A 19,823-nucleotide genomic window follows, 5' to 3' on the forward strand; every position below is an offset into this window, starting at 1 on the left:
TTCAGTGAAATTTGAAAACTGTAGTTTTGTTCGGAATTATACTAAAAACTTTGTACACAACTTAGGATGTTGTTGGACTGCGTGAACTTAAAAATATGAAAATATGAGTGTCTCATTTATAATGCACATGGTGGTTGTAAGAGAAACATAACATTTGTTAGACACTCTTCGCGAGCACGCGCCGCAGTACAGTGATACTCGCGCACAGAGTTGGGCATTAGTCGAATAAAATATTATTCGATTGATTATTTGAAGAAAAAATTATTCTTCAATGATTTATTCTTGATTGTATTATTGATTTTTATTTTATTCATTATTCAGTTAATCGTTATTCATTATTCGTCATTCGTTATTCCCTAAAATCATATAAATAATAACTTTAAATCCTAAATAACGAATATTTACACTTATTATTTAGACTTAAATAATATATACAATATATATAAAAATGTTATTATTCTTAATACACATACGTTATTATAGTTACTATAACGATAATTGTTGTAATTATTACTATAAATTTTTATTATTATTGTTATTACTTGAATTATTATTAAAGTGTTAAATTATGTAAAATTTACGTAAAAATGTGTTTGGTAATTTACCAATATATCTACAAAGATTAATGTAAAAACGTCAAAGGTGATAACATTTCTATAATAGTTTTCTGCTAGTAACCTGTTTATTTACCAAAATGTATGTCTTGATAGGACATAATTCACGCCCATATGATTGCGATTAGTATAATACACAAGTTAAAAAAAAATTAATATCATTCATGATTTTAACGAATAAATGTATTCTGAATAATTGTTTTATTCACGAATAAAACTATTCAGAATAATTTTACTCTGTATTCAGTACACCACAATTATTCAGAATAAAAAAATTATTCTTTATTCATAAGTAAACCAGTTATTCATGCTTTTATTTTTTATTCTTTATTTTGATTTGTTTTTGATCAATTCTGCTCGCGCACCGATTGTTGCAGCAGTGCAATCAAAGGGTCGACTGGGCGCATGCGGCGATAATATAGGCTGCACGATAATGTAGTGGCTGAGTACTTATAAGTTGATTCTCAGGTACCTGTTTATTTGTATCAAAATCGGTGAATTGATTCCGTGGCTAATAAGAAGTATGTACGAATCGATTAGGCGGTCATCAAAACCGTACACTTACCGTTCATAATTGCATATTTTACACCGTTTAATACCGCACATATTTATTCTATTGTTAAAAAAGGGAAATTTGAAAGGTCGTTATTTCGAAACCACACACATTTGGTTAACAGTTCATTTCTCTCTGTACACTTTGCATGTACAGTTGACGTTGCCCGTTTCGTATGAGTCCCACACAAAATCTTTTTTTTATCCTGGGACCTACTTGGGGTGATGTTATATAGCAAATCGGGGGATATTTTTGTTTAAATTAACCTAACTGTCCGAGCGAGCGAGTGACTCCACTTGGTCTCGAGGTCCACTCATGTTATTTTAGATAAATGTTTACGTAATTAATATATATATATATTTGTGCGGTTTTGAACGACGCCTGTTTTTGAAAGTGTGTGGTTATGAACGACGCCCGTACGAGTTAATTCTCTTAGGTATTTTTGAATATCAGTTACGATAAAAAAAAAAAAAAAAAACAAGTATTTTATGGAATTTTATCAATAATGAGTTAATGACAATGATTTCAAACAGCTCAAGTCGAACATTCTAGGAAATAAATAAATGATCATATTACCATGATTTAAATTATGAAAACACTTAAAAAACATAAGACATTTGGGAGACTTGTAGTCAGTGGCGTAGTTACGGGGAGGGTGTAAGGGGTTTCCAACCCCCCACAGATTTTTTTTTTAATGATATTTGATTATTATTTATTAATATTTACATATTATAGTAAAATATTTTGACTTTACTATGATTAGGTATATATTAAAAATTGAGTATCAAAATAATTTTCATTAAATACGGGACATAATAATAATAATACCATTTTACATGTAATTTTATTACATATGACTTCGTTTTAAGATATACTAAGAACACTTAAAAACTTACTCTTAAACAGAAAAAAATTGTATCTACACCACTGCTCGTAGTAATTAGCTAACATTCTCTTAGTGTCTCCTTTGTAACGTTATTAGGCCGAAATTGTTCGTTCATACTTGGAAATCAATTCATACGAGCATTAAATGAACTTGAGATTCAATTAATACGTCCCCCGAATGAACCTGGGAATCAACTAACACACAAATGAAATCTCGGGAATAAACTCACCGACACCGGTTGTAGGTGCACCGGCTCACGCTAAACCTGAGCCATGATTGTCTGCACACGAATGTAAATGATTCGGATAATAATGTATTATAAACGTTTATTTTTTTCTATAGTTCATTCTAACGCAAAGAGCGCAACGCAATTGTATTTTCATTATAACGTTATAGTTACGACACAACTATGATCGTGGTGGCAACGACTGTGCGATCCTTGCACTAAGTGATTATGAAACTTAACTGCCGTTATTTCTTCGTCAAACGATAAGACGCTTAATAAATATACATATACGTACAAATGCATCGCCTACGTAAGACAATAGTAAACGCGATCGGGAGAGGTGGCGTACGTAATATTATATCAGTCGTCTCTGGATTATCGTCAACGTGCGACGGCGGTGACACCGTAAGACCACCGAGTAACGGGTTGAGGGTGAAACGACCTCCCCCCTCCTCAGTAGTTTCCAACAACGATGCAATTATCATTGTCTTGTCGACTTGCAATTTTGGATGCCTGCTGAAACGTTCGATCTTTCGTTCCGTACATCAAATCGTAGTCCGTAACACAGGTGCTTGATCTGCCTATTGACATTTTTTCGTTTGCCCAAAACAATACCGATCCGGTACAGTATGAACATCGCGAATCAGATTTGCGAGTAACTGAGGCTTCCACAACTCCGACGGACAAGACTTCATCTCTTGCTTATACTTTTTGAACTACACACCCACGCGTGGTTAGGTAATAAGTAATACTAATGTAACTGCTAACTCCATCAACGGTTCATCAAAATTAGGACGCATAAAAAAAAAAAACAACGGGAGGATGTTGAAAAGAGATACGCGGGTGCATTGCGCGTCAGGTTGTCGTACAAATGTACCGCGATTCATGTTGTCATGGAGTCATGTTGCTCCCGTTAAATCACGTTCATGCCCGGCAGCGTGATTTGTCCGAACGATATAGAATGGGCCGCCCTGAATTTCCACTAGCGAATGCGTTGAAGTAAAAAAAAAAAAAAAAGAAATAACATAAAAACCACGATGATAAATCGATAATGAAGTCGTCTTCAATCAAAATCCTGTCAGAAATATCGCAAGTAAAACGTCATTATTGTTATTATTTTTTTGTATTTATGATACCATTTTTTTTTATTTTTTACGACGTGGACTGATTTTAGAAAAGCAGAGAAGCGTAAAGATTGGAGGAATGCTGCCAACCAGATCCTGGGCTGTTAACAAAAGAAGAACTGATATTCATACGACTTTTAACTGTATAAAACAACTGTGAATACAAATAAATTAAATCTGTTGCATAGTTTATGTAAGATCCGATATTTTGAAATGAATTGTGTTTTTACAAAATAATTATGGTAAATTAATTCTAGTTACTACTATTTATACCATTCAATACTCTCGTCTTCACAACAATAAGCTTGCTTTCGGAGACAATCGTTTTATTATTATATATTGTACGTATTGTAGTACTTTGTCATGAATTATTTATAAATAAGTTTTAATATTCATATGTACACTTTTATGAAAATTATTTCAAAATAAAAAGATAAAATTATCTTTACAATTATCAATTGTGTGTATAAAATATGTTTTATTCCAATAATATTATAGCCGGCGTAAGTGGGCGGCATTGGCCCATCATGACCAGGACCTTGCAAAGTGAATCGCAAGTTGAAAATATTAAATGTTGATTCCCGAAGAATTAATGCAAATTTTGCTGATAAGTTATATGATTAAAGAGTTTGAATATGCAAATATTGAACTATAACTGTTATTTAAACGATGTTTATTTATTCTAAAAAATCATTATATATTCTACCGAAAAATTACATAAAATAAAAATATGGTAAGGATTTATGTACTCAAATTTTTTTGCTTGACAAATATGTCCTCTGTCAAAACCCTCAAAAACTTTGTCTAGGGCCTCGAAAAATCTATCGCTTTCCCCACCTAGAAACGAACAAAACCCGAAGGAAACATGAGAACTGTACAATGGTATTTTTTCTGCTGCTTTTTTTTTTTTTTATGGTTCACGTTATTTGCACGTGTACTTGGAACCGAACGCTAGATGTTACGCCTATCCTTTTTTTCACTCTACTCGTGCATTACAAACTGGTATTTTTTTTAATTGTTTTTCACCGGTCACTGACAGTGACGTAGCTTCAACGACATGCAATAAGCTCCGGAATACGCTGTACGGTGTATATACGAGTGTATACGACGTAAGTACGTGTACCCGTATGCATGTGTAATTACGAGTTTACCCACCCGCCGATTTTACGAGCAAATGTCGCAGGACCTCAGATTTCAAGAATACACAAACATGCATATAGCGAACAATCGACGACAAATGCAAACAAAATTAGTTTGACCACAAGCGATGACGCGCACGTACGGACGAGATCTACCGGTGCGGTCAAGCCGTAATCGATTATTTCTCTCTCTCTCGCTCTCGGAACCCGTACTGTGCGCAGGGCCTGAAGTGGTGAAGAAACGCAGGAGGCACTGCATTGATCCCTGGATACTATTTTGAGTGCATCACCAACCCCTCCATACGATTACTAATTGGTTATAATGTTAAATTAATATTTAATACCAGTTGATTTTATATAACACCGTTTCTCGGAAACAACGGTCGACCACCAATGAAACGTATAACACGTATATGACGTCGATAACATTGTAATATTAAATTGAATTGCTCCTTAACGTTTTACCATAAATTAATCAACCGATTAAAGTACATGTAAATGTAGATGATTGCTTTAACCTAACGGTTGAGCGGGTCCAATGGACTATTCGAAGACCTAACCTAACGGTGATCGCGTCCCCCTTCCCAATTCAAGCCCTGACCTATGTACGTACTAGTGTAAGAGGTTAACCACGAGCAACAAAAGGGGCGAATGTAAGTTCCTACACGAGAGTAGCAGGTACAAAAAATACGTACGTTAGTTCCTATACGATAGAAAAAGGTACATATGTAAGTTCCTACATAGTAAAAACCAGGTACGTATGTTAATTCCTACATGGCAGAAAAAGTACCTATTTTTTACCTGCAGGAATAAACATACATACCTGGTTTTAACCGTATAGGAACATACATATGTCCGTGTAGGAACTAACGAATGTACTCGTAATTGTTTGCCTGATACTCTCGTGTAGGAACTTACTATTCCTCGACAAAAGTATTGAAACTGTATACAATACACCGGTCACCACTCACGAGATATTTTCGAACGTACAGTCGTTGATATATGATTCACGTGAGACCCTGCCTGTTATTCGAATACTCGAATAGTGTTGTCCGGCGGCCAAGAATTCGACTTTTGTATTAAATTTAAATGTAAATATAAATGTATGGAAAATAAAACAACCATTATTACGTTGTGTAAGTGTATATTTATTTCGAAACGTTCGCTCAGATTTTTTCGTGATATTATTGTGTATTGATATCTCGTGTATACCTCGCAGGTATATAGAATTCAATGAAATCCGATTTGCAGCATTTATTCGGTTCACGAATCGTTTTGATTTCCTTGTTATCCACGTACTTGGTCCTTCCGGATAAATTATTATGTACCTACGTCGCGTTTCTAAGATTTAGACCAGCGTCGTTCGTTTTGCAACGCTATGATATTCGGGATGAATTCGATAAAATTGAATTTATTCATTGAACTACGCGTGATATTTGTATTTCACGCGAGGCGTGGTAACTCCGTTTTTTGGTACAAAAATATTATAATACAGTCGTTTTAAATTTGCCAACGTATTAAAACGTATTCACTCATGTCACTTGCACAAGCATATATAACATAAATTAGATATGTATAGTTTATGGAAACGTATTTTCAACTCGACTTCTATTTCAATATTATTTGGTCGTGTGCCTTGAAATTACCAGTGATAATATTATTTAAATTTCGTAAATCTTCCGAAGGTTTATATTTTTGACGATTTTTTATTTGTCCGGTATACACATGATAATATGTATTATACAGAGTAATTTGTTTTATCGTGAACTAGTTAATATCTCGGGAAATATTAGGAATTTTAAAATAATTTTTTTTTTTTGAACTCTCTAAATTTTTACTATTTTACACTGTGTTACAATTGTGATAATTTTAACTTCCTCCCTTATTTGATAAAATACTATAAACTTTCGATTTTCAAATGGCAATACCTATTTTCGATAACGATAATTTATAAAAATGCTGAAAAAAATAATTTTAACCGTTACAGAATTTCATTTCAGTTATTCGTTTGGGACTTATTACCGTTCAAATATTCGTTCAATTAACTGCTACTGGGCAATTTATCAAACCCAACAGTAAAAACCAGAAGTCATTTATAGATGATTCAGCTGCGCTAGTCGCTCACTGACACACGGTGTTCTGGTGGGAGTGTTGATGGGACATTTTTTTTTTCTAACAATATTGTTTATCATGTTAGGTACTTAAGAGTTACTATCCATTATGACCGTTATGGGTATTGTTAAATTGAGATATCATTTCGTTTTGACTTCTGGTTTTTACTGTTGGGTTTGATAAATTGCCCAGTAGCTGAATATTGAACGAATATTTAAACGGTACCTAATAAGTCGCAAACGGATTACTGAAATTGAATTCTGTAAACGTTAAAATTATTTTTTTCAGTATGTTTATAAATTTTCGTTATCGTAAATAGGTGTTGCAATTTGAAAATCGAAAGTTGATAGTGTTTTATTAAATAAAGGAGGAAGTTAAAATTATCAAAATTGTAACACATTGTAAAATAGTAAAACCTAGAAAGTTTAAAAAAAAAAATTATTTTAATATTCTTAATACTTCCCGAGATATTAACTGGTTCACGATAAAAAATCACCCTGTATACTCGGTGCATAGGTCATAAATCTCAATATATTCCTCTTTTTATGTGCGCGTGGTCTACAAAACGTGTATACATAATATTATTATACTACTAAATTTTACAACTTATAAGCTTCGATGATGTGCTTTGTTGTTTCAGTACGATAATGAAAAGCATTACACTTATAATATTATTATATCAATAAATCAAAAATAATGACCAAAGTAAATAAATTCGGGCATTTTCAAAAGTAACAAGTATTATAATGCTAATAAATTAACCACGGCTTATATTATATAGTATATGAAAAATGTATGTAGTAAAAAAAATAAATAAAAAACAACAACCTAAGAGTTTCGGTTTTTACTTTTCACTCAGGAATACAACTAAAAAAGAATCAAATATTAAATAACATTTTCGAAATCCAGGTGTTTCAAAAATAGTTTTTTCTTTTTCTTTGTGTGCATGTATGTATGTTTGTGTATATTTGTCGTACATGCGTATAAAATATAATACATTCGAATTGAATTATTGTTAACAAGGGCGTAACTGGGGGGTCCAGGGGTCCGGACCCCCCCTCCCCCCGAAATTTTTTTTCCAGTTGCGGCCTTGATTGTTAACGTATGGATTTCAGCGTTGAGCGTTTTTAGACATCGATTTTGTACACGCTTGCATCTAGATTTCTGCGATTCGTACAGAGTTACGAGATATATGCAAAACGAGTGACTATGTAATGCATTTCCGTCTTATACACATGGTTAATTCGAACGTGGATATTATACTTCGGTTTACGAAAAATATTTAACATTTTGTACATTTTGAACGGGTTTAAAAAAAATATATCTTGAGATAACGCAACAGTCGTCTAAACAACATATAGTAAATTAATTCTTCAGGCAAATCACGGAGAAGAATATTACGTTTCCAAAATACATTTTCCTTAAAAGAAATTTGATCGCGTCATCATGGTGTGCGAGTTAAGTAGTATATGCCTTATTATGTTAGAGAATATGAAACAGTAGACATGAATTGTATCGTACCACGGTGAGCGGTTATTATAAGGTCAATAGGTGACGAGCATTAGACTACGCAGAATGATACGTTATAAAACAGTACTGTTTTTGCACGAGGGATTTGGGTACACCAATATTATAATATCATACGTGCTGGACTACATTATGTACGTATCATTACGTGTCAACGGTTATTAATACGACAAGGGCTAGAAAAATAAATAAATATACGTCAATCATATCTCTATGTTGGTTAATAACCCAAGTGAATACGAGTATTGTACGATACGAAAGGGTACGTATTTTTGTTCGTCGATTCATTGCAATATCGTAAGTAAACAGTATTCAAAATTCGAAAAAAAAATGCGAGATCGACGATTTCCAAATTGGTGATACTATGATTTTTTTTTTCGTAAGCGCTAAAATAATATTTGATAACGAAGCCGCGGTGGGCAGTTACGTCTTGCGCCGACCGTGTCGCAGGTCATCGTGATGTGAATTTGCTTACGGACTCGTGTGCGCACAGATGACGGCGATCGGCACTAAGGATTAGTTTTCAATTATTTTCCTGGCGTACTTTGTCGTCATAGCGTTGATTTGCATCCGATGTCACGAGTATACACGATCGTCTTTGGCGATCGATCCCGTCCGAACACCGTACGGCATCGAAACCGCCACGGGGATGACGTTGTTTGGAGGAAAAAAATGTTAAACTAATTTAAATTTCAAACGAAATTGGAAATCTAACGAAATAATCCTACGTCTGACCATAGGCGTGCGCAGAGTTTCAAGTCGGGGCAGCGAGTATTTTTACCGGCAAATTTTTTTTTTTTTTTTTTATACAAACGGCCTATACATGACTATAGTATACAAAGAAGCCTGCAGTTTTTGTGCCTTTTTTTGTAACCTATAACTTATTTAAACACAATAAAGCTTGGTAATTGAATACACTTTTCGGAATTTTATTTTTAACAAATCCGAAAAAATCACAAAAGAAGATGTAATCCAAGTTTTTTCTCCAAAATCTCATCGACGTCTCTTATTATTAGTTTGGTCAAAATGAAGTTAATAAATTTAAATTTAAATAATGAAATAAAAACACTTTACACTTAATATAAAAATGAACTGTTATTAATATGCTTAGGGATTTTAGCATTTGCATACTTTTTTTAATTATTGTCAAATATAGCAGAGTGCGAAATAAATTCGTTTCTCGGTGCCATGATATCAGATCTAAAATTTGAATGTGCATATTTTTGCATATTTGATAGATTTTGCAGGAGAGTGCATATTTTAAAATGTTTATGCTTATTTTGCATTTTTTGACAAATTTCCCAAATTTAAAATTAAAAACTATGGATACATATTTCAACCTATCGAAAGAAAAATATATTAAGAGGACTTAATACTTCCAGTAATATTCTATCTGCAAACTACCTCTCATATCTCGTAATAATTTTCGTGTAAGTATAAATAATACTATAAACCTGTATCGACCGTATAACCCGCTAGATATCGACCGGATGTCGATAAAGATGATAGTTGATATAGAATAATAGATTATTTGTTTAGTGTCCAGTTCAGTTGATTGTTATCCAGGGCCGTAGCTAGGGGGTGGCGAGAGGTGCCTACGACCCGGGCGCAATTCCTGAGAGAACACAAAAATGAAAATCTTGTGTTTAATGTTAAAAATTACAACGGTCAATGTCGTATATTTTGTTTACAAAATCTTTAACAGCCTTCATATTATAATCAAAACAATCATCAAAAATAATATCTAATAAGCGTAATATTTTCGAATTGAAAATACGTAAGGGCGCATTTTGAAGTTTCGCTCCGAGCGCAATGTTTGGTTGCTACGGCATTGTTATTATTCGTCGTTGTTTTTGAATTTCGCAACCACACAATGTCGAATCATACGTAAAACGTCGTACGCGAATATTTTATAATATTATGTAATGCCAAAAGTACAATAGTCTACGAGTAGCCGACTACAAAGTTTTGTTTCGGAGTTTAAAGATACATTTACACGTATTATTTTGTGTAGTATGTGGTCATTTTTATTATTATTTTTTTTTTTAATGCATATAAATGCATATTATAATGCATATTTTAATTATTTTAGAAGCATATTTGTGTATTTTTTAGAGCTATAAGTCCCTAAGCCTAGTTATTATTAATTGCAAAAAAAAAAAAAAAAAAATACTAAATAAATAAATAAAATACTGTGTAATACGGTACAGTAGTTTTACTCTTTAAAATAAGTCTGCTGTTAATCTCGTACAATATATGCATTACATTGAATGCGTTCGGAGTTCTATCATTTATGAAATAAATTATTGATTTATCAATTATAATTAGAGGCTATAAATAAAGAGTTTTAATTGGATCAATTCGATTCATTTAATATTTGTCGGTTCATTTGCCATATTATACACGTCCTTTTACCTTAGTTTTCAAACTATCGTTAGAGTTTTGATTTGAATAAATGATAAACATGTGCTTTAAACTAAGTACGAACAATAGTTAAAACAGGACAGTTATAAATAAATACGCTGCGCCTTCATGTTAACTCATGTGCGAGCACACAATACTATGCGGCACTTGAGATTAAATGAAAAAAAAATAAATGAATAAAAAATGAACGCGACAGTACAGTATTTGTACGCCGTGCAGGTTCGACGATGTCGTTAGAATAACGGCGTATTCGAATAACAATTGCGCGAATGTGCTCTGGAGACCGTTCGATGAATTTTAAGGCGTATTTTTTAAAAAAATTTTTTCTTCCGAAATTCACTATTATTTTCATCGAACATCCGTCAGTATTTCTGTTTTTCGTTTTCCGACGTGTAGTCCTAGGGCACAAGTGAAACGATCCGTTCTTTCCAACGTGACCGCGAGACGGTAATTTTTCCTTTATTTATCGAACGCGTGCTCGTCGCAACGCACACAGATGTCGACTGTGCTGTAACGACGCTCACGTCGTTTTTATTATTGTGTAAAGTTGTTATAATCCCTTAACAATGCTCTTAAATGTATTATAAATAATGCCGTTTCTTGCGAATACTGCTGCTGTGCGATGACTGCAAACAACTTTACACGGACGTCTGGAATTAAATTATTGGCTCGCGGCTCCCGAGTCGCGAACCGTTTGTTTGTTGAGTGTTTATTAGTAAGTTATTCTTTTGTTTAACTTTACCGTGTAATTGTTGCAGACTGACTGCTGGAAAATGCGGCAACGTTTATTATACATAGCAAACTGTATTATAGGCTTAAATATAAATATATGTAAAATATCATCGAGTAATTTACTTCCGTCGCTTTATTTGGTAACAAATCGATTAGTTCGTAAAATAGTCCTTCGAATAGTACGTGAACGTGGTTATTGTTTTCGAATCATAATATTTCTTATCTTTTTTTTTTTTTTATTGCTTTTCGTCCGTTTGCCACGGTTGATATTCCACCCAATAGGTATAAACAATAATTATTATTACAGTACACCGGTCCCAAAAAAGAACTAGAACCAAATGGCCAATAACTAGAAATGATAAACTATCATCAAACTTTATATCAAATGAATTAATAAATAATTTTATAAAATAAACACCGTAAGCTATGAAATTAATACAATTTAATTACAATCAACAAAAGGTTCTTTCTGACGTGTAACGAAAAATATATTATAACATAAAGAACAAATCCTACCAATAAAAGTACCCAGTAATAAGCCATATCTGACATAGATAAATCGAACTCATTTGTTGAATATTTTTTCGAAGTATTCAAATCCAATACTATTAACTCACCCAATAACCATTTAATAAAAGTAATTCAATCAATAAACAACAGTCTACCCACTTTTTTACCCCTTAAACACTTCACTTCAAATGAAATGAAAAATGCAGTCACCTAATTAAAAATGGAAAATTGCCAAGATATGATATAATTTGCAAATAATATGCTCAAACAACTTACAAAAAACATAATTTTCAACATAACTTGTATCTTTAATGCAATGCAATACTTTCTTATTTCCCGTCAACCTAGAAACTTTTAAAAATCATACTAGTATTCAATCCAGAAAAACCCAAAAATGTAATATCTTCTTATCGTCAAATCAGCCTCCTTTCATCTTTGGAAAATTATTCCAAAAACATCAATTAAAACGCCATCAAAGTATCTTCAAAATAACATTGATCTTCTCTTTATGGTATTATGATATATAAATTTTACCATTTCAAGTAACATGCAAATAACCAATCATTCAAATCCATTTACTCACGTACTTTAAAAAAATCTTTCCGATATGTTAGAAACAAAATCCTTCATTCGGACTTAAAAATAACATATGTAAAACAAGTCACAGAAACTGCTTACCGTACACTCCATAAAAAAATTTAGCTCTCATACTAACCCCAATTTCAGTCACCTTGCTTCATTCCATATCCCAGAGACAATCCCATTAGAAGACTCAAACAAAAATGGTGTAGAGAATTATTTTATTAAAATTATTCCTTTCTAGTATTCAAAGTAGGTAGTTCCATTGGGAGATCGCCCACATCGTGTCAATTTGCATGTTAAAAAAATCTCTTTCATTGTAAAATAAACTCTTTAAGACAAAAAAATACACCGGTAAAAGATGTTTTACTTGTTATAACAAGACTGTTCGCTGTGTTTCACACACCCATATATATTTAAACTTATGTTTTAAGTTTTACCACACGCGATATCTCGGAAATATATTGAATACTTAAAATAACTACGTTTTATATTGAACGTATATGAATTTTACAGTTAAGTTTAAGTGTATACATTTTATATATATAGTCGAAAACCACAACTTAATATTTAAAATTAAATAGAACATTACTGTACAAAGCAAAAAAAAACCCCTAAGTCGGTAAATATTATGCAACCAGCGACTATCATACGGGTAATCTACAAGGCATACAAATAAAATGCGTTTTAGCTATGATGGATGTTTAGTTGCCTATTATACAATATTTGCCTACTCTCCTACATCGTATGTTATACAAAAAACTATTTATTCAGTTCATAAAAAATATATAAGTAAAAATATTTGGAATCGTATTATCTAGCTGCTAATATTGCGTATTTGTGTTATATATTAATCTTAAAATCCATGTGAAATACACATCTGTTACACAATTGTTAAAACTGTTTCGTTTTTGTTCTTGAAACAAACTGAAAATAAAATACCGTTGTAAGGACATTGGCCAGAAAAAAAAACCATTTATCCAATACGTCTTACTAAACGATGTTACTGTATTTGGAACGTATGATATGTTCACCATACTTACTGCTATGTCGTTATAAACGATTTCTTCTGTATCATATTAATACTGTAAAATTATCATGATCTCTTAATGCGAAGTGTTACCTAATTTATTCGCATAACAATAATTCAGCTTTAAAATATTGGCAGAATCATCTGGTGTACACTCAATACAAAAACATCAGTAGTGGTTTAAAGCTGAACCGGCAACATGCCAATTTGTCCACCTTTTGTATTTTTATTTATACACATATACACACATAGATACACAATGGTACAAATAATAGGTCAAAATATTCAAGGGTACTGAACACGGTAGTGAAGTATTCAATTTGAGAGATTCAATAGATAAAAGTTTAATCCGAAATAACCTTCTTACGATGAATAATATATATGGCAAAAAATGAAAGAAAAAAAAATGAATTTAATAAACAGAGAATGGATTCAATAATGTAACTTAAATAATAGTCTTTTCGAGTTAATCTTGTGTATTTTGTATTAATATTTTGTTGTTAGCCAATGTTTATGAAAAAAAAAGTGTCAAATTGTTGTTTAATAAATATGAATTGTTGATGATACTATTTTATGCAAACGATTTTTGTGTGCTAAGTTACACTATCATACTCAATGGTCAAAGCCGTATCTAAACATTTTTTTTTGGGAGGGGTCTAAAACATGCATATTGTAATTTTATTGAGTTTAGATTTTAGCTTTTGATATTTGGTTAAAAATAAGACAGAAAAAGATTTAATCTTCTTTTATTAAAATTGATATCATATTTTCATATGATATTATGATATAAAATTAAAAGCAGTCAATGATTAATTAAAGCTTAAGTCATTTATGACTGAAAATATTTATGTTAGTATTAAAAATAAATAAGTATTTTAAATATTCGTAAAATATTGAAGAAATTTCAGGGATCCAGACACCCTGGACCTCCCCCAGATACGGCCTTGCCTATGGTTTTCTTTTTTATTAATAGTTTGTAATGGAAGTATGGCAACTACAGTGATACTAATTATACAAAATAATTATTAAAGTATATAGTTACATAACGTAATATAAAATGTAACGAAGTCATAATGAAATGTTATGATAATATAATTTATACATACGAATAATTGTACGTACTATTTTTAATATTAATGAATTTAAATAAACTAATAGTAGTTAGGTGTTTTACACATTTTAGATATTCTGTTTTTGCTTTCCAAATCTACTGCCTGTGATTTTTAACCGCTTTATAGTATTATCATAATATTTCATATTCTTCGATAGTTTACCTATTCACATCTTTGAAGAGATTAGGAACCTAATATGAGATGAAAAATTCGTTTATGACGAATACTGCGCAATCAATGTTGTGATTATGGGTACAGGACATTTGCGCCCAGAGGGATGTGGACAGTTGCGCCTAAAAGATAAGGCACTAACTGTCGATTATAGCACATATGCGCGCCTATTTCTTATAAAACGTTGCTATTTAATATTGTGGTTGTCGTATCAACTTATATCTTCCAAAACCAAAATACTAATATAGTGGAATTTAAAGTTACGAAAAATTATACCCTCATGGTTTTTAGTAGTATTTGTTATTTTAAAATCCATTTTAAATTATGTGTAATATCTACTGCAAAATAAATAGTAAGTACTATATAGCTTCACTATAATGTTCAGTGAAAAGTAAGAATTTTCATGAACTCCAATTAAGATAAAATGGACCGATTATTGACAAAGACTAAAAATAGTTAAATTAGTAAATAATATTATAGGAGTGCTCTATCATGAAATATAGTTGCACGGTTTTCATTAAAAATATTTCGATGCAAGTGGGCTGCTCCGATGATTATTAATTAATTTCTATTAAATAGGTAAGCTATTATTGTTAAAATATAGTATGTTGATAATAATGGAAAAAACAGTTCGAAGATTAAAAAATAGCATTTTGTTATGTAAACATACCAAGTTTGGAAAAATTACATTTCAACTATATATTTTTAAGTGTATAATCTCTTTAAATGTACGAAGAACAATATTTGTAGTTTTTATTGAGATTTTATTACACTTTAGTAAATATAAAGTTTCCACAGTATATGTTGATTAAAGCCATCCATATATTCACTAAATATTATCATGAAGGTACCTAAAACATCAAGAATATTTTAATATATTGAACCCTTGAAACCTGAGACAATTTAAGTTCAGTAATGATTTACATGAAAGCTGTTGGCAAACGAATAGTTTTGTAATGTCAAAATTATAATTGTGATTTGATCGAATTGTTCATAGACGAATATCACGTGAGCTTATAATATTTTTAATAAAAATTATATTATGATTGTTAAAATATATTCTTCGTATCTCATACTTCGTACATACAACGTTTGAACGCAAAAATCATCATGGTAATTGATTTTGAAAAATTCTCATTTAAGTAATATTTGTACCAATATTTTAAGTAATATATTTATCATTTAAATCGCTGTTTGAAACGTTTTCATTTTCACGGATCGTCGCACTTTCCGCATTTTCAAAATACCAACTCGGTTGAGAAATATGTTGCGCGCAGTACGTACGGTGATTTCGAAGAATTTTTGAAAATGAAAAATGAAAAAAAAATGTATAATAACAATACCTACATCGTTGTAAAAAGCAAATAGTTTTCTCTCTTCGGCTCGAGAGCCTAAGACGTGGGGGTAACACCATTTTGTTTTTGTTTTACCATAACGATCGTATTTACGAAACATTCCGAGACCGTTGAACAAGTCACGCGTTGTATCGAAGACTTTCCATCGCAGCAATTCTCTTAAGTGCTTTTATACGAGCACATATTATGTTCGCGCAGAGATCGACGACGGAACAGTTGATGAAAAGGAGGGGGTGGAGAAAAGGAGAAATCAGTGTTTTTCATACTGAAATGTTATTCAAAAGCCACTATTATATAACGAAGCTGGGGTTATTCTCGGTTTGGTTCGTGAAAATGTACTTGATACTGCACGTTAATTGATGCGGTGGGAAAAAGAGGAATATCGTATATGAGAAAAAGTAAAACTCATTTGTCATACTTTAGTCGGGTTTTAAAACACGAGCATTCAAATATTTTCCCGCGCACAGTTGGATTGAATTCAAGTCGGCAACAGATTACACGCACACACACACACACACACACGGTTCGTACGTTTAGTATTTTTAGATACTTACCTTGTTTTGCGAAGTTTCATGGTCTCGCGCGCCCTTTTAATTCCTAACGAAACTCGAAACGGATAAACTAACGAAAATAAAAATAGTAAAAATAATATAACGAAATTATTTAACTGGGTGCACGGTTATTATACTAAAGAATATCGTGTACCAGAAAGAATATTTAGTCGATGATAGGTTATACGAAAACCGTATATGGTTTATAGAGAAAATAATTTTAACGATTTCCGTACTACGGAAAATTCGAATCTTATGGTGCGTTTACACTTGTGTAACATGCAACTGCAACACGCAACTTGAAACGCGTTTTTGTAACATATTCTTGTAACAATACAGTGAACTTGTAACACATTTGTGTAACGAACCGGCGATCGGCTGACAGTCGGTAATTTAGGGTAACATTAAAAGATGTTACACGAACATATTGCGGCCAGTATGGACAGATTTGCAGACCTATTACTAATAACTAACCTATTATTAATAATTTCTGTCATTCCAACTGGCAGTTGACGTTTGACACAGAAACGAGCTTGTATTTATTGTTTATTAAAACATTTTATTTCGAATATCCAATGTTCGATTGGCCAAACGGAATTATTTTGAAATTTATAGAAATGTACGGTGATGAAGAAATATTATGGGAATCCTTCGCATAAAAATCATTTTAATAGTGTATTAAAAAAATTATGCTTGGATTTCCATTGCTGATCAATTATCAACGGATTCATCGAAAACGGTGTCACCTGACGAATGTCGTAAAAAAATAATCACTTTACTCTCTGCATACTGAAGAGAATAAAGCAAAGTGAAAAAATAATGTACTTCCACCAAAATGCAATCTGTGAGTGAATAGTCGAGTTTGCCACCACTTACGTCCCTTCGACTTTTCTTTAAAGCTAGGGAAATAAAAATATATGCAGCTGCAGCAAGATATGTTGACTATACTCTCAATTTCAAGAGACTAATTTATTTTACATGGATACATATTTATTTTATATGGTAACCATTAAATTATGACTTGTAACATGTTGCAAACTAATGGTGCAACATGCGAATGCAACAATGCAAACGAACACCGAACACTGTTACAGTAACATGTTACGCATGTTGCGTCTAATGAGGACGTACCTTTATGTGTTATATTATCGCGACGTTGCAGAGATAAAGTACTGCGAACGAATAAAATTGAAAGTGTATTAGCAATGTTTTCTGTTACTCGAAAAGGATCTGGCGAAATTCTTGACAAAAACACCTTATTGACTGACATCTGCACCGTTAGTATTTTATTTTTTTGATGACGGTATGCGAAATATTCAAATATATTAATAGTTTCAATTGAAAAACAATCCTGGTCTCGAATAAAAGCGATTTTGCTTGTGATTTTTTTAAACCGCTTTGAAACCATCGTTTTTTTCATTATCATATATCTGTAAGAAATTATTATTTCGATAAATTTGTTCAACGACCGCATTCCTTGCGCCGCAGGTATAACATTTTTTCACAGTATGTAAAACACATTCTATCAGACTTTTTATCGCGTCACGTTGTTTACGTAAAAATCGTTTGTACTCAAAACCACTAAAGCACTCACATGAGAGCAGTAAACTGTTTAATGTACTATAATATAATAATCAATAAAATTGGTTTATTTATCTATTCAAAGCATCATTTTTCGAGTTAATATTATGTGCTGTATAATCATCATCTCACGAACATTATATACGAGAAATATATGCATTATTTGTAATATTTTATTATAATTTATAATATTTGAATTTATAATTGAATAAAATGTATCAGAAATCGGTTACTGATTAATAATACATTAAATTTTTCTCATAGTCACATAAAATATACATGCACATACATTTAAAATAATAAGCGTGTTATTATTAGATATCGCGCTAATTATTTTTGTCAAAATCTTTCCAAACACTATCTCACATAGTAATATTGTTTCTTTTCAATTTTGTTCTAGAACAAGTTGATAAGTCGTTTGTGTAACACGTACTTACATCGATAATTTACATTACGAATCGTAACGAAACACTAATGTAGTCTTATCGTGGGATATTTTCATTAAATAAACATTATCCTTTTAATGGACAGAACCGGATACGAGATACGGTCAGGGACAAAGGTCGGAAAAATGGAATCCCATAAGAAACGAACCGTTTTAACGCGGCCCAGGGCAACTGCGGTTCTCGCTATGGTCTGTTCACAAAAGTCAGGCTTTCTTGGTGAATTCTTGACTTGTAATTTATATGTTTTCCCGAATAAATAGTATATTATTTGTATAAAATGTAAATTCAATGCATGGGTACTTACTTAGAACACGTCGAATCTTGTTCCACTCCGCGGGGTTTTCGGCCACGCGGACCAAGAACTCCAAAAGATCATCGTCCACCATGGGTGCTGGTGCCTGTGAACAAAACAATATGACACACACACACGTTTTACTACAGTAAATTTTTGTATTATCACTACACGATCGACCAGGGCTGAATTAAAAGCGTTCGTAGGGACTTTAAAACAACGATTCGCATGTTTAACGAAATTAAATCGTGTTTTCGAAACTAGGTGTACACGAATGAAATCGTATGCGTACATGGGCCTATACGAATTTTGTGCAAAGGTCATCTCTGCCGACGCATTCTATTATACAAATGCGTAAAGTATTAATGGTCATCGAAACCGCACGTTGATGCGAATTAATGTTTTAAAATCATAGTCCTGTACTTCTAATGCGGGACGCATAAAAGTCGATTTTTTTTTATGTTTCATACTGACGTTTTATTTGCACATAATATTTAATGTTATCACGTCTGGTGTTGTACCCGTAGGTAAAACTGCGGCTCCGGATAAAAAACACACGAACATTTCATAACATTTATTTTATAGTTCACTGTCTCTATGTCCATCAGTGGTTTCCAAACTTTTATTTCACGTCCCCTTCATAAATCGAAAAAATGTGATGACCTTTTTATATTCTATACTTTGCAAACAAAGTATTCATTATATGCGATGAATATGCATTTTTTTTTTTATTAATAATAATAATTATTTGAACACTATTGCGCACTTCCCTTTCCACCAGCATATGATACTCACCCTAAGTTTGGTAAACACCTACGTATATTCTGCTGTAATGTTAAGTCATGAACCAAGGCAGCGA

General features: G+C 32.1%; 1 protein-coding gene across 1 annotated transcript in view; it reads right to left on the bottom strand.

Moving 5' to 3' along the window:
• LOC112689733 overlaps window positions 1-19,823 on the bottom strand; it is a gene marked incomplete in the record, with an annotated part of 415,778 nt that overhangs the window by 36,236 nt on the left and 359,719 nt on the right. The window contains 1 exon segment of the mRNA XM_025563560.1: window positions 18,977-19,070. Coding sequence (XP_025419345.1) covers window positions 18,977-19,070 — 94 coding nt within the window.

This window comes from Sipha flava, unplaced genomic scaffold (genome assembly GCF_003268045.1).
Source record: "Sipha flava isolate LNK unplaced genomic scaffold, YSA_version1 46_pilon_pilon, whole genome shotgun sequence".
Classification (NCBI taxonomy): Eukaryota; Metazoa; Arthropoda; class Insecta; order Hemiptera; family Aphididae; genus Sipha; species Sipha flava.